Consider the following 13,205-nt stretch of genomic DNA (forward strand, 5'->3'; position numbering starts at 1 on the left):
TGTGCTGGAACGCCAAGCTTCTCTCTTCTTTTGTCTCTTTCTACTCTATTCTTGTCCATGTGTTTTTATATTTATAGTTGACAACTTAAACACATGAATTTAAATTAAAGCTTATTGGAATAGAATATACGTTTGTACGTTTAATTTATAGCAACATTTAGCGGGCCACAACCTTTCTATGTATATTACAACTAAAATAAGCACGTATTTCAAGATATTGAAACTGTATGCGTTATTTCTGTTTTCTTTCACGTTCATATTTCAATTCAAACGACACATGTGCTCCATCGAAGTATACATTATACACTCGTTATGTTTTTAAACATATTCTTATAGTCTCCTTGATTTCTATCGCTAGTCAAATACACTTCAAACACGCTTTCTGTGGCTGGAAATCATATCCCAAGTAGTGAAAAGTTTGACATTTCTGTATCACGGTTTTCTTTAGGAATCATTCTATCGATATTACATGACATTTATTTCCCGTCTTGTTTGCTTTCCACAGTATTGTTTTGCCATAACATACCGCAAAGAAGGAGCGAGACAATATGAGCTGAAAGCTGAGACCGAGTCGGAGTGTAATGCCTGGATACGTGCCATTGAAGGAGCAAGGTTAGTGAAGTGAGAGATTTTTAAATTTTTTTTTTAAGTCTTTGGCTTTGTTTCGTTTCATAATGTCAAATGTTATCATTCACATGCAAACTAAGGCAGTTGTCAATGGATTACCTTTCTAACAAAAGTTATTCTGTAAAATATAAGAACGATATACTTATACAAACACACATACACTTATGGAAAGATATAGATTGAAATATACTGGTACGTTGCCGAAATCGTCACAAATAATTTAAGAAGGTTTGCTGATAATATGTATCTGCTATATATTTACAAATGTCGATCAAATGTCCCTGAAATATTTACATATGTATGATTACTTATAAGTTTTCATGCTGTAATAACCGTTTCTCGCTGTTTTGTTTTATTTATTTTACAATAGAGGAATAAATTCTGCTTTAATACCAAGAAACAATAGTAGTTGGAATACATGTTACAAAAGTGTTTCGGTGTTTGATGCGAAGATAATTCCTCGAGGTAGCTCATTTTACATTTATATCACATGAAAATAAATCAAGTATGTTTCTTTGAGGCAGCTCATATAATATTTATATTAACTCAGAATAAACAAAGCATGTTTCTTTGAGACAACTTATATAATATTACTACAACATCAGAATAGGCGAGGCATGTTTCCTTGAGGCAGTTCATATAATATTTATATTACTTCAGAATAAACTAAGCATGTTTCTATAAGGCAGCTTATATAATATTACTGCTACATCCCAATAGGTCAAGCATGTTTCCTCGAGTCAACTCATGAAATATTACTACTACATCAGAGTGAAATTGATTATATTCTTAGTCACATCATTCGTTACTGACGTAACACTAGCTTTCAGTAGGAGTACTTAATAACGAATTTTAAACGTGGCCCATTACACATGTAAATAAAATGTATATTTTAACAATAATATGTTAAGCTTTTAGTCATGACGATAATAGATAGTAATGAATGCCATTTATAATTTATTCAGAGATTGCTTCTAAAAATTACGGAAAGTACGGTATTTTACTGGAGTAAAATATTAATAATATTATCTAACTGTAACTAGATTGATAAAGTGCTGATTCACAGTGTGTAAATTAACACGTTAAAAGAAAGAGACATAACTAATACAGAATAGGTCCAAGACTTATTTTGTATCTTTAACTAAAAATCTCTAACCACATTGTACTACTTCAAGAAAATCAGACGTTATTTAACATGTTATGAATTCAATAAGGTAGATCACATTATTTAGAGGCTATAATATTGTATTTAACATGTTGAAAAGCTTTGAGTTTTACCTGTAAGAGATTAAGGGCTAAGTAAAACTTATCACAGATTTTTTTTCTGAGCAGTTATAGATGTCTTTTTTGTTTGTGCTTTTTTATAGCAAAGCCACAGCGAACTATCTGCTAAGCCCACCGAGAGGAATCGAACCCCTGACTTTAGCATTGTAAATTCGTGGACATACCGCTGTACTAGATGGGGGCTATAGATATCTTAACAAACAAGAATGAGCAAAGCTTTTACTTTCAAAATAACCATTCTTAAGTAAATAAGTTAACTCTTATTATCACGATAAAGAATATTTTACTTCTGAAATAATTATAAGTAGAATCTTAAAAGTGTGATGTACATTACATTGCTTAAGCAGTCTCGACGCCGGCCCCTCCAACCTTTATAGTAGTCATGGTAATTCGACAGAAGATGAGATTCTTACAAAATATTTTCTAAAAGGTTGTGACAAATAAAAAAAAATGTACTTCAGGGTAAATACGAACAGTGTATTGTATCATATTATGTGGCCCGGCATGGCCAAGCGTGTTAAGGCGTGCGACTCGTAATCTGAGGGTCGCGGGTTCGCATCCCCGTCGCGCCAAACATACTAGCCCTTTCAGCCGTGGGGGCGTTATAATGTGACGGTCAATCCCAATATTCGTTGGTAAAAGAGTAGCACAAGAGTTAATGGTGGGTGATGATGATTAGCTGTCTTCTCTCTATTCTTACACTCCTAAATTAGGAACGGCTAGAGAGAGAAAGCCCTCGTGTAGTTTTGCCCGAAATGCAAAAACAAACAAACAAAACATATTGAGTATTATTCTTTGTATAAAGGGATAATTGTCACTTAAGAAATTGGTAAATGACATGATATTACCGTCTCATTCACACACACCGCTTGTGGTTTTTATGAAGATCATTTGCTGTCAAGGTAATAATATAAGAATTCAATAACAAATAACAGTGAACGTTATGTAGTTTCTGGGTGTTAGAAAAGGTGGACGTATAAGAGAAACTGTACAGGAAAATAAGAGAAATTAATAAAGTTTGGAAAAAAATGGGAAAAATACATGAAAATAAATAAAATTCTGGTGTTGAAGGAAATAATAAAATAATATTCATATATTAATTTGTGGGTGAGTGTTCAGTGGCGTTCTGCTGATTCTCGGTTTCTTTTTAAAGATTCAGCAAAACCTTTAACTTTGGTATGCTAGGGATCAAAGAACCGTTTCCGATTCTTCAAAAGAAGCCGAGAATAAACGTGACTAAACTTTTACTCACAATTTAGGTGTTTGAATTGTATTTAAACTAATGTATTCTACTGTACACTAAAGCAAAATACAGTTTTAAAACAAAATAAAATAATTTATTGCGTACTGTGATGTAATGAAACTTTAATAGAATGACTATCAACATCTCATGCTGTAACTGGAATTATTTCCCTCATCGCTGATATGTTTGTTCAGATGCGCAGAAGTTTTATTTCTACAAGCTTCAGGGAAGGATTTCAAGGTACTCAGGCAACACGTCTTGAGTTTCTTTTTAGAGACAATCCACTGAACATGTTTGTTTTTTTGAATTTCGCACAAAACTACTCGAGGGCTATCTGTGCTAGCCGTCCCTAATTTAGCAGTGTAAGACTAGAGGGAAGGCAGCTAGTCATTACCACCCACCGTCAACTCTTGGGCTACTCTTTTACCAACGAATAGTTGGATTGACCGTCACATTATAACGCCCCCACGGCTGAAAGGGCGAGCATGTTTGGCGCGACGGGGATGCGAACCCGTGATCCTCGGATTACGAGTCGCACGCCTTAACACGCTTGGCCATGCCGGGCCCACCCTGAACGTGATCATGGCTTCAGAGGCCACGTTTTAACAAGACAAAATGCGCTAAAGTTCATTGGTGCTGCACTGAAGAAGTTGGCAGGTGATTGGTCAAGTGGATATTGCTGTGATTTCATCTTTACGGCTATCTTTCCCAAGAAAACAGTCACTGGTTTTAAAGTGTGGCTTGCTGCTTGCTTTTGTTTTTTCATAAAATTAAAATCTTTTTTTTTATATTTTCACCCATTTTATTCGCAATTACTTTTTTGGATCAGAGGTTTCTCTTTTTTAACCACAAATTCCATTTTGTGAACGATTACACTGCACAACATTTTTTTTTAAAAGTTTTGCTTCCTGAAGAGTTTTTGCTGATTGTGACAGGTACCTGGTAGGTATGCAAAAATATAGTTTTGGTTTTGCTTCCTCACGTAGGAACTCCGAGAAATAGAAAGTTAACTGTTTACCGCCAGTGACGTATTTAATTGCGTTTATGTTTCTAATACGCTATTAGGTTCAACATTATTAAAAGTGTTTAGCTCCTGATTTTCGTTTGTATTCAATGTCCGGTGCATCACTTTGCAGTGTCCAACAGTAGTCAGCAAGCATTGACGGATTCCTGTTGCCCTGATATCGTTTTTCCATTCTAGCAATGTCCTAGTGAAACCTTTTACCGTGTTCGTCACTGACAGCACCGAGATTTGCGGGGAAGAAGTCCAAGTGTGAGAAGAGGAAATGAATCTTGAGTGACATGTTGCACTTCATTGTTTTCGATGCTTTGAGAAGTTTGTCTACCAGCTGAATATATTGTGGGGCTCTGTAAATGCCAAAAAAATTGTCAACAACGTCTTTGAAGGCTTTCCAGGCAATCTTTTCCAGCCCAAGTAACAGATCTTTGATACGCTTGTCACTCATAACATGTCTGATCTGAGGGCCAACAAAAATGCCCTCTTTGATCTTGGCCTCAGTTATTATTGGGAGCATCTGTCTTAAATAACGAAAACCTTCGCCTGCTTTGTTCATTGCTTTTACGAAATTCTACATAAGTCCCAATTTTATGTGAAGAGGAGGCAAAAAATATTTGCCGGGTCGACAAGCGGTTGATGCGCCACATTTTTCTGTCCTAGAACTAACTTTTTACGAAGTGGCCAGCTTTGTCTAGAATAATGTGACTCTTTGGCACGACTGTCCCATTCACAGATGAAACAACAGTACTTTGTATAGCCGAGCTGTAGTCCCAGTAACAGAGCAACGACTTTCAGATCTCCACAGATATTTCAGTTGTAATTGCTGTACTGGATGTGCTTCAGCAACATTTCCATGTTCTCGTAGGTTTCTTTCATGTGTGCTGCATAGCCAACAGGTATTGAAAGGTGAACGTTGCATTGTGTAACAGAACAGCTTTGAGGCTTAACATTGATGAATTAGTAAAGAAACGCCACTCTTGCGGGTCATGATCACAACCCAAAGCAGAGAACAATCCTTCGATGTCCACACAGAAACAGAGACTGTCAACTTGTGCAAAGAATTTGGATAAATCATCCTGGCAGCTTCAAAAAACAGAAAGTTTCGTACCTGGTAACAGCAAACACCATTCCTGCAGTCTCGAACCCAGCAATTTGGCTTTTGCTTTTGAAAGACCCAAATCTCTGACCAGATCGTTTAATTCTGATTGTGTTATGAGATGTGAATCGCCTGAGGAGCACGGTTCAAAATTCAGGTCAATGTCACTGCCACCTCCCTGCATTTCAGTTTATTCATCTGGTTCGTCTAAGGTCCATTCCTCTGGTGGTTTCGAAATTGGAAAACTGTCGTCATGTGACACGGGTCTCATTGCTGAAGGCAGATTAGGGTATTCAATTGACTTCTTCCTTTTGGCAGAGAAACCAGACACATTAGTCAAACAGAAGTAACAGCCCGTCACATGGTCTTTCTGTTCTCGCCATATCATCGGGACAGCAAACGGTATTGTCTTTTGAGTGCCTCTGAGCCAAGCTTTCAGACAGACAGCACATGTCGCACAACAAATGTGAGGCACCCCATTCCTGGCCTTGATCACCAATTTTACAGCCGAAGTACAGATGATATGCTTTCTTCACAAGAGCAGTCATTGAGCATCTCTGGTGAACAAGCGTATACTCGTCACAAATATAGCAGAATTCATCGCAGCTGTTACAACACTAACGAGACATATTGACCGACACCAATCGTCCTGTAAAACGTCTATAACATCTATCTTACTTGTTACAGTGCTACTGAAGCAATGCTATATTCTGAAACAATACGTACACACTATAAGGTCTATATTAATCCAATGAGCAGCATCTGTTTATGCAAGCCACTTTTATAACCTGCTGAGACAGTATCAAGCTGGCTCTGGCCTACCCAGGCATGTCCGGGCTGCATACTTCCACAGAACAACTTCCAACCTAACCTGATTTCATGCCTGGACATGCCCAGACTGCACAAAACATTGTTTATAGGTCAGAAACGAAAATTTTTGGATACAAATATAAGAAAAAACGTGACAAAACTGAAGATTTTGATGAAACGGTACGTGATGAGCAAATTTGAATGTGATTTTCGTGATTAGCAGCCAAAAATCTATAAGGATCACCCAACAGTGTTCAAGAAGCAAAAACATTGTTTTCCAGTGTTACATTTTCGAAAATGACTTTGGATGTGTGGTTTCAAAACATACACTTGTTTTAAATATTTTGCTGAGCGAGTTGTCTGCTTTAACAGAGAATACTGAAGTTTTCCTTATTTAAAATTTTGTGTTATTCCGACATACATCGTTTAATAATATCACCATATGAATATGCTTCCTCAAACGTTTCTCAACCATAAAGTTTACCATGGTTAAAGTGAGTAATCGGGAATTCACTGCGAATCGCAAATATAAATGGTTTGGTTTGTTTGGAATTCACGCAAAGCTACACGAAGGCTATCTGCGCTAGCTGTCCCTAATTCAGCAGTGTAAAACTAGAAGGAAGGTAGCTAGTCATAACCACCCACCGACAACTGTTGGGCTACTTTTTTACCAACGAATAGTGGGATTGACCGTCACATTATAACGCCCCCACGGCTGACAGGGCGAGCATGTTTAGTGTGACAGGGATTCGAACCCGCGAATATAAATGGATGCTAAAAATGCCATTCGAGGTGCCACGACTCGCGTCTGTGGTACACTTCATTGTACTGACATACGTAATTCCCTATAATTAGACGATTATACGTATGTAGATACAAACTAATGGTTTTTCTAAAACAACTCTGAACTATAATTTCACTTTCTATTTTTACAATTTACAAGTTGGTTTAATGGGAAATTTATTTTCTCTTTTTATAACATTAAACAAGAAGCAAATGTAATACCATTCAATTAATTTGAAAAAAAATTACACTAAAATTACATTTAAAAATAAGACACTATAATGAACGTAACGAATATAAAATGCAACAAAATGGTTTGTTCAGTTTAGATTATCTATTATTTTCAAGTCGATATTTGAAATACAGTGGTAATTGCATTGAGATTTTTTATAATTAAGCTATAAATTTGCTGCTCATATATATTGCGCATTGATGTTCTATTAAGTTTTAATAAATTTTATAAAAAAATCAAATTGCTAGAAAATAGTTGGATTTAGCAAATATTATTAACTTGATTAGGAAAACAAATCGCCAGAGATATAACAAATATAGTTTACTTTTAGAGTTTAAATCCTATAGATAATTTGCATATCATTATCAGTAAAAGCTTTAACACATCAATGAAACTGTGTTAAGAAATTTAAATGAAGTAACACTGGAACTTAAAGTAGTAGGAACTGTTCATACTGAAGGTTTTTCTTCATACTTTGTGGCCTGGCATAACCAATTGGTTAAGGCACTCGACTCATAATCCGAGGGTCGCGGGATCGAATCCCGTCACACCAAACATGTTCGCCTTTTCAGCCGTGCGGACGTTATAAAGTGACGGTCAATCCCACTATTAGTTGATAAAAGAGTAGCCCAAGAGTTGGCGATGTGTGGTTATGACTAGCTGCCTTCACTCTAGCCTTACCCTGCTAAATTAGGGAAGGCTAGCGCAGATAGCTCTCGAGTACTTTTGCTTTGAGCGAAATTCAAAAACAAACAATTCATACTCTATATAGTCCAATGTAAACAACGAAGTTCAATTGGTAAATAAGTTGAATCCACTAAAAGGGTTGTCTCGCTCTGTATGGTAATACAACTAAGTTTGTTTTGTTTGATAAATTTTAAATGAACATTTTAAGATATCGATGAGTTCTCCATAAACACGTAAGTGAACCGTGAAAACGAACTTCAGTTCATTCCCAATGGTTTGTTTGTTTGGGAATTTCGCACAAAGATACTCGAGGGCTATGCTAGCCGTCCCTAATTTAGCAGTGTAAGACTAGAGGGAAGGCAGCTAGTCATCACCACCCACCGCCAACTCTTGGGCTACTCTTTTACCAACGAATAGTGGGATTGACCGTCACATTATACACCCCCACGGCTGGGAGGGCGAGCATGTTTAGCGCGACGCGGGCGCGAACCTGCGACCCTCGGATTACGAGTCGCACGCCTTACGCGCTAGGCCATGCCGGGCCCCATTCCCAATGGAATCGGTACGCTTGTACACAACGTCAGCGTGAACAGCTGGCACATTCATCGGAGCAAACGAACTTGAATTAAAGCTGTATTGAACAATTTTGTTTTGTTTGAATTTCGCGCAAAGTTTGCACTAGCCCTCTCTAATTTTGCAGCGTAAGAATAGAGGAAAGGCAGCTGGTCATTATCACCCACCGCCAACTTTTTGGCTACTCTTTTACCAATGAATAGTGGGATTGACCGTAACATTATAACGCCCCCACGGCTGAAAGGAAAACATGTTTGGTGTGACCGGGATTCGAATCTGCAACCCTCAGCTTATGAGTCGAATGCCTTAACTACCTGGCCATGTTGGGCCGGTGTTAAATAGACTCAGTGTAAATACTATCTATTAATTAATTAATAATATATATGAACAACCTTATACACCAACATGTTGTTATTATTTAAGTAGACACTCAATGTTTCGCTTTACAGCTGTAAAAATTAAAACTGACAGTATAGAGCTTCAAATGGTTTAAATAACAAATCATCTTCGATTGTATAATGTGCATTTCTACAGCCTGATTTCGAAATATTAAATAGCTTATTGTTGAAAGAAAAGTATTGTTGAAATAATTAAAGTGTTACCTGTAGTAAACAAAAGGTAAAGATCGAAATTATAGGCGCCATCTTTTGTTTGTATTCATCTGTTATCGTAGCTGTTCGAAGAGAAGTGCTTATTTGAATTTCTCCTTGGTGTACTTGTTGAAACCATCATGCTTCATGGTTTTGTAAGACTGTTTTGTTACATTGTACGATATTGTATTGGGATTTTCAAAGTTGGGTCTTCGTAGTGGGATCTTTCAGTTGTATATCTTTAATCGGCAGTTGGGATTTCTTGATTATATTTTATTTTTGAGAAATTAAATAATGAATATTGTTTAATAGAATATAATTTATTACAACAGACGAAAAACACATGTATGTGAATGGACGAAATTTCAACCATGTAATAATGTTTCATTTGTTAATATATTAATAAACTTAAGCTATTTAATCGAGTCTGAAGAATTACATAGTAACTAGTACGTAATGTAGGTCCAAAAATGCAATATATATGTTTCGTTAGCTTGTATAATGTGAACTCCTAAACACGCAACATATTTCAAAGTATACAGTATACTGACATGCTCAGTATACCCACCGCACCAAAAACGCTCTCCCTTTCAACCGTGGGGACGTTATAATGATACGATCAATTTCATTATTCGTTCATAAAAGGGTAGCCTAGGAGTTGACGGTGGGTGGTAATAACTAGCTGTCTTCTCTCTAGTCTTTCACTGCTAAATTAGGGACGAATAGCACTAACAGCCCTCGTGTAGCTTTTCGCGATACTTAAACTATCCTTCTAAAATTTTATTTGAAGTAACTAAGTTTTGCTAAAGCATTGAGAACGCAGTATTGTGCTCTGTGTTTCAATTCTGAATTGCTAGACAATTTGATCCCAGTTATTTTTTGGACCTAAAACATCCTGCTTATTGAACTAAATTTAGTAAACTCAATAGTTTGTGTTTAATTCACATAAATTATTTTAGTTCAGTTCATTTATTATTAGGTTCTTTGTTAGACAAATAATTACTTTGGAGTATTAAAACATACAATTAATGTCATATTTTAATCACTTCTGATTGAAATAAAAAAGAAATAAGCAGTTATATGATTTATATTCAAAAGTAATTTATTTAAAAAAGCATACAAATCTATCATTTGTTTCCTTTACGCATGTCTTGATACGTCTTAATATTTTTGTTAGGTTCTTCATAATAGATGCCTGTAACTAGCAGCGACAAATTTCAACCATAAGCAAACATCACACATTCCGCTTGTTTTAAAATAATATATTTAACAAATCAACCATTTTACAAATGTTTGTTATATTGTTTGTAAACACAGTTGTATCCAGAGCTGTAAACAATTGTCTCTTTTTTTTTTTGTCAAAGTCCACACAATCTAATTCAGTTAATTTAGAACACAATTTGACAAGATAAATTATTTTTCCCGCTTTTATTTTGTAATACAGTCTGTGATAATTCGACTTTAAAATAATCACTATAGCTGTATCTCATCTCAAGACGGCTGGTATGAGTATTAACACTTTTACTAATAAAGCATACTATTACTGTAGTTACCACAAATGTATTTGGAGTTTTAAATAGCTTTCTCATTTTCGTCGGAGTCCACAAGGACTGGTTCAGCAGCTTTGGAACACAACTGATAAGACCAGTTATTCTTCTCTGTTCTGTTATTATGTATGATATGTGATAATTTAACTTTACAAATCGCCACAATATGCTCTTTATGACAAAACTCACAAACATGCAGTCTAGATCCATCTGTTTCAAATAACATTTTTGATGCGTATTTATACCTCAGTAGAAGTCTACAACGTATACATGCACTAATACTCAGTTAAAACAACAAGAAACACTTAGAAGGTTCAAGTAAAACGATGTAATTATACAACAATCGTCAATTCATAATTATTTAACTAAACAACGAATGGTTCGCAAACAGTTAGGAAATGATTGCGATTTAACTATCACTTCTAAAAATAACTAAATTTAACACCTAAGTTAAACTTAATCTGGAACAGTCGTGTATATCTAACAACTTCTTATATATTTTTTTCAAATTCAGTACATCAATGTTCAAAACATGTTACTTCGCGCTATACAAAAATAATTATTAAATGTTATACACAGTAAAATATTAATCGTTTTAAATATTATTGTATAACAATGATTTATTGATATAAATGTTTTAGTATTTGTAGTATAAAATACCATAGGTTTTATTTTCTTCTAAATCAGAAATGTTTGTTTGTTTACAATTAAACACAATGCTACATAATGCCCTATTTGTGCTCTCCCCACCAAAGGTATCGAAACCCGGTTTTTAGTAGTTTGAGTATGCAGACATACCACTATGCCACTAGGAGGCGTTAGAAATGTTTTTCTTATGAATATGAGAAGATATTAAATTAGTAAGGACAAGAAAAGGTGAAATTACTGGAAACGAAGAACTAAACTAAAACGAAACTTTATTCCCAAGGCATTGTGAAAATGAAGTATAACACTTTATTCTGATGACATTGTGATGCTGAAGTATAACACTTTATTCTGATAACATTGTGATAATGAAGTATAACACATTATTCTGATGACATTGTGATGCTGAAGTATAATACTTTTTCTTCTTTAATATTCTTTCATAACTGGTTCGAAAACTGATTTGAAATGTTTCCTTAGCATGCTACTGCAGCACAATCTAACAATCTTTTAACTAGATCTCGACTTCTCAGACAACTAGAAATGCATGTTTTGTTACGCGCGCACGCCTTCATTTTGTCAATTAATTGATTATCTTTGGTTATGCTGTTGCTATGATTAGTCACTGATAATATATCTGAGAAGAAATGTCAAGCAACGTTGACAGTAAGTTTGCAAATTATTTCGACTTATTCAACCTATAGGTTTTTGCTTTTTTCTTCCCTTCTCAAGGTGAACTCATTAATAAAAATAATAGCAATGGACGTGAATTTACTTATTTGTATAAGTGACCCGTTTTATTTATAATTATGAATTTATTTACCTTGTGGCATGTATCTTAAAACACCAATTAACTAGACTTGCCACACTTTTCTCTTATAGATGCAAAACATTTTTTCCTGTAGAGAGTCGTTAAAGGATGTGAATTTTGTTTATGGTAAAATTAAAATATTTTCATCTAAATACATCAAGCACTTCATGAAAGAATGTGAATTCCATCAATGGTAAACCTGAAAACACTTTCAACTAAAAATGTCCAACACTTCATGAATGAACGTGGTTCTATTAGTGGTAAATCTCAGAAACTGTAATCTAAAGATGTCAAGCACCTCATGGAAGAACGTCAATTACATTAATGGTAACCCTAAAGACCTCTCATCTAATTTGTCAAATTCTTCATAAGAAAACATGGATTACATTAATGGTTAACTTGATAAGTGATCACACAAACATATGAAGATCTTCGTGAAAAGATATACAGTTCCTTAACTGTAATTTTGAACTATGTACAACTAGAGATGTCAAGCCTTATTATGGACGTATAATTCTTCAATTAGTGATAGTATTTGATGGTTTTACTTAGAACTGAAGCCATAGTTAACTTACAGATGAAATCTTTTCTTTTGTACTCACACTGTGGTACATTTATTCTAAAGCAAAGAGTTTTTATCAAGTTACTTAGTTTTATATTTGAAACTACGCAACAAATTAAAGGCAAACAAGAAATTTGTAGAAATGATTAAATAAAAGTTGTACACATACGTGTTTATTATCATAATGACTTTTCGATTTCTAGACGTATGTCATGATTAAATAATCTAGTTTAGCCGATAAAACTCTAAGTAACAGTTATCATAATAACAATGTAAGTGATATTTGTCAGTTCCACATTATATGCGGTTGGTGGGCATTTGATTCAACAACGTATTTATTATTAAGTGAAACATATAGGAACAAGGCATAAATGAATAATTTCTATGTTGAATGTTCATGAAAAGAGAAGTAATATATTAGTGAGTACAAATTTAAAATGGTAGTTTGAACAAAGTTGGAATATAAAGTTAGGCGTATCAGCTGTCTTTTATATCGGGAAAGCTTAACAATTTTATTAAAATACGGTTGATTTAAACCATTAAACATTTTCCCACCATTTATTTCTTTCTCTAAACCAGAATCGCTTATAAATTTCAGCTCAGGATTTATGTTGCTGTAAGCTCGATAATTACCGTGATTACAGCTTCGATAAGAGTGACGCAATCTTGTTCATATCAGTGTCGATTGTTTGTTTTT

General features: G+C 34.9%; 1 protein-coding gene across 4 annotated transcripts in view; it reads left to right on the forward strand.

Annotated features, from left to right (window-relative positions):
• The window catches only part of LOC143237906 (ras-specific guanine nucleotide-releasing factor 2-like), a 270,405-nt gene that overhangs the window by 111,166 nt on the left and 146,034 nt on the right, over positions 1–13,205 (forward strand). For all 4 annotated transcript variants that reach the window (XM_076477647.1, XM_076477648.1, XM_076477649.1 and 1 more), the window contains exon 2: positions 506–612. In XM_076477647.1, coding sequence (XP_076333762.1) covers positions 506–612 — 107 coding nt within the window. The remainder of the gene's footprint in view (positions 1–505; positions 613–13,205) is intronic.

This window comes from Tachypleus tridentatus, chromosome 13, assembly GCF_004210375.1.
Source record: "Tachypleus tridentatus isolate NWPU-2018 chromosome 13, ASM421037v1, whole genome shotgun sequence".
Lineage (NCBI taxonomy): Eukaryota > Metazoa > Arthropoda > Merostomata > Xiphosura > Limulidae > Tachypleus > Tachypleus tridentatus.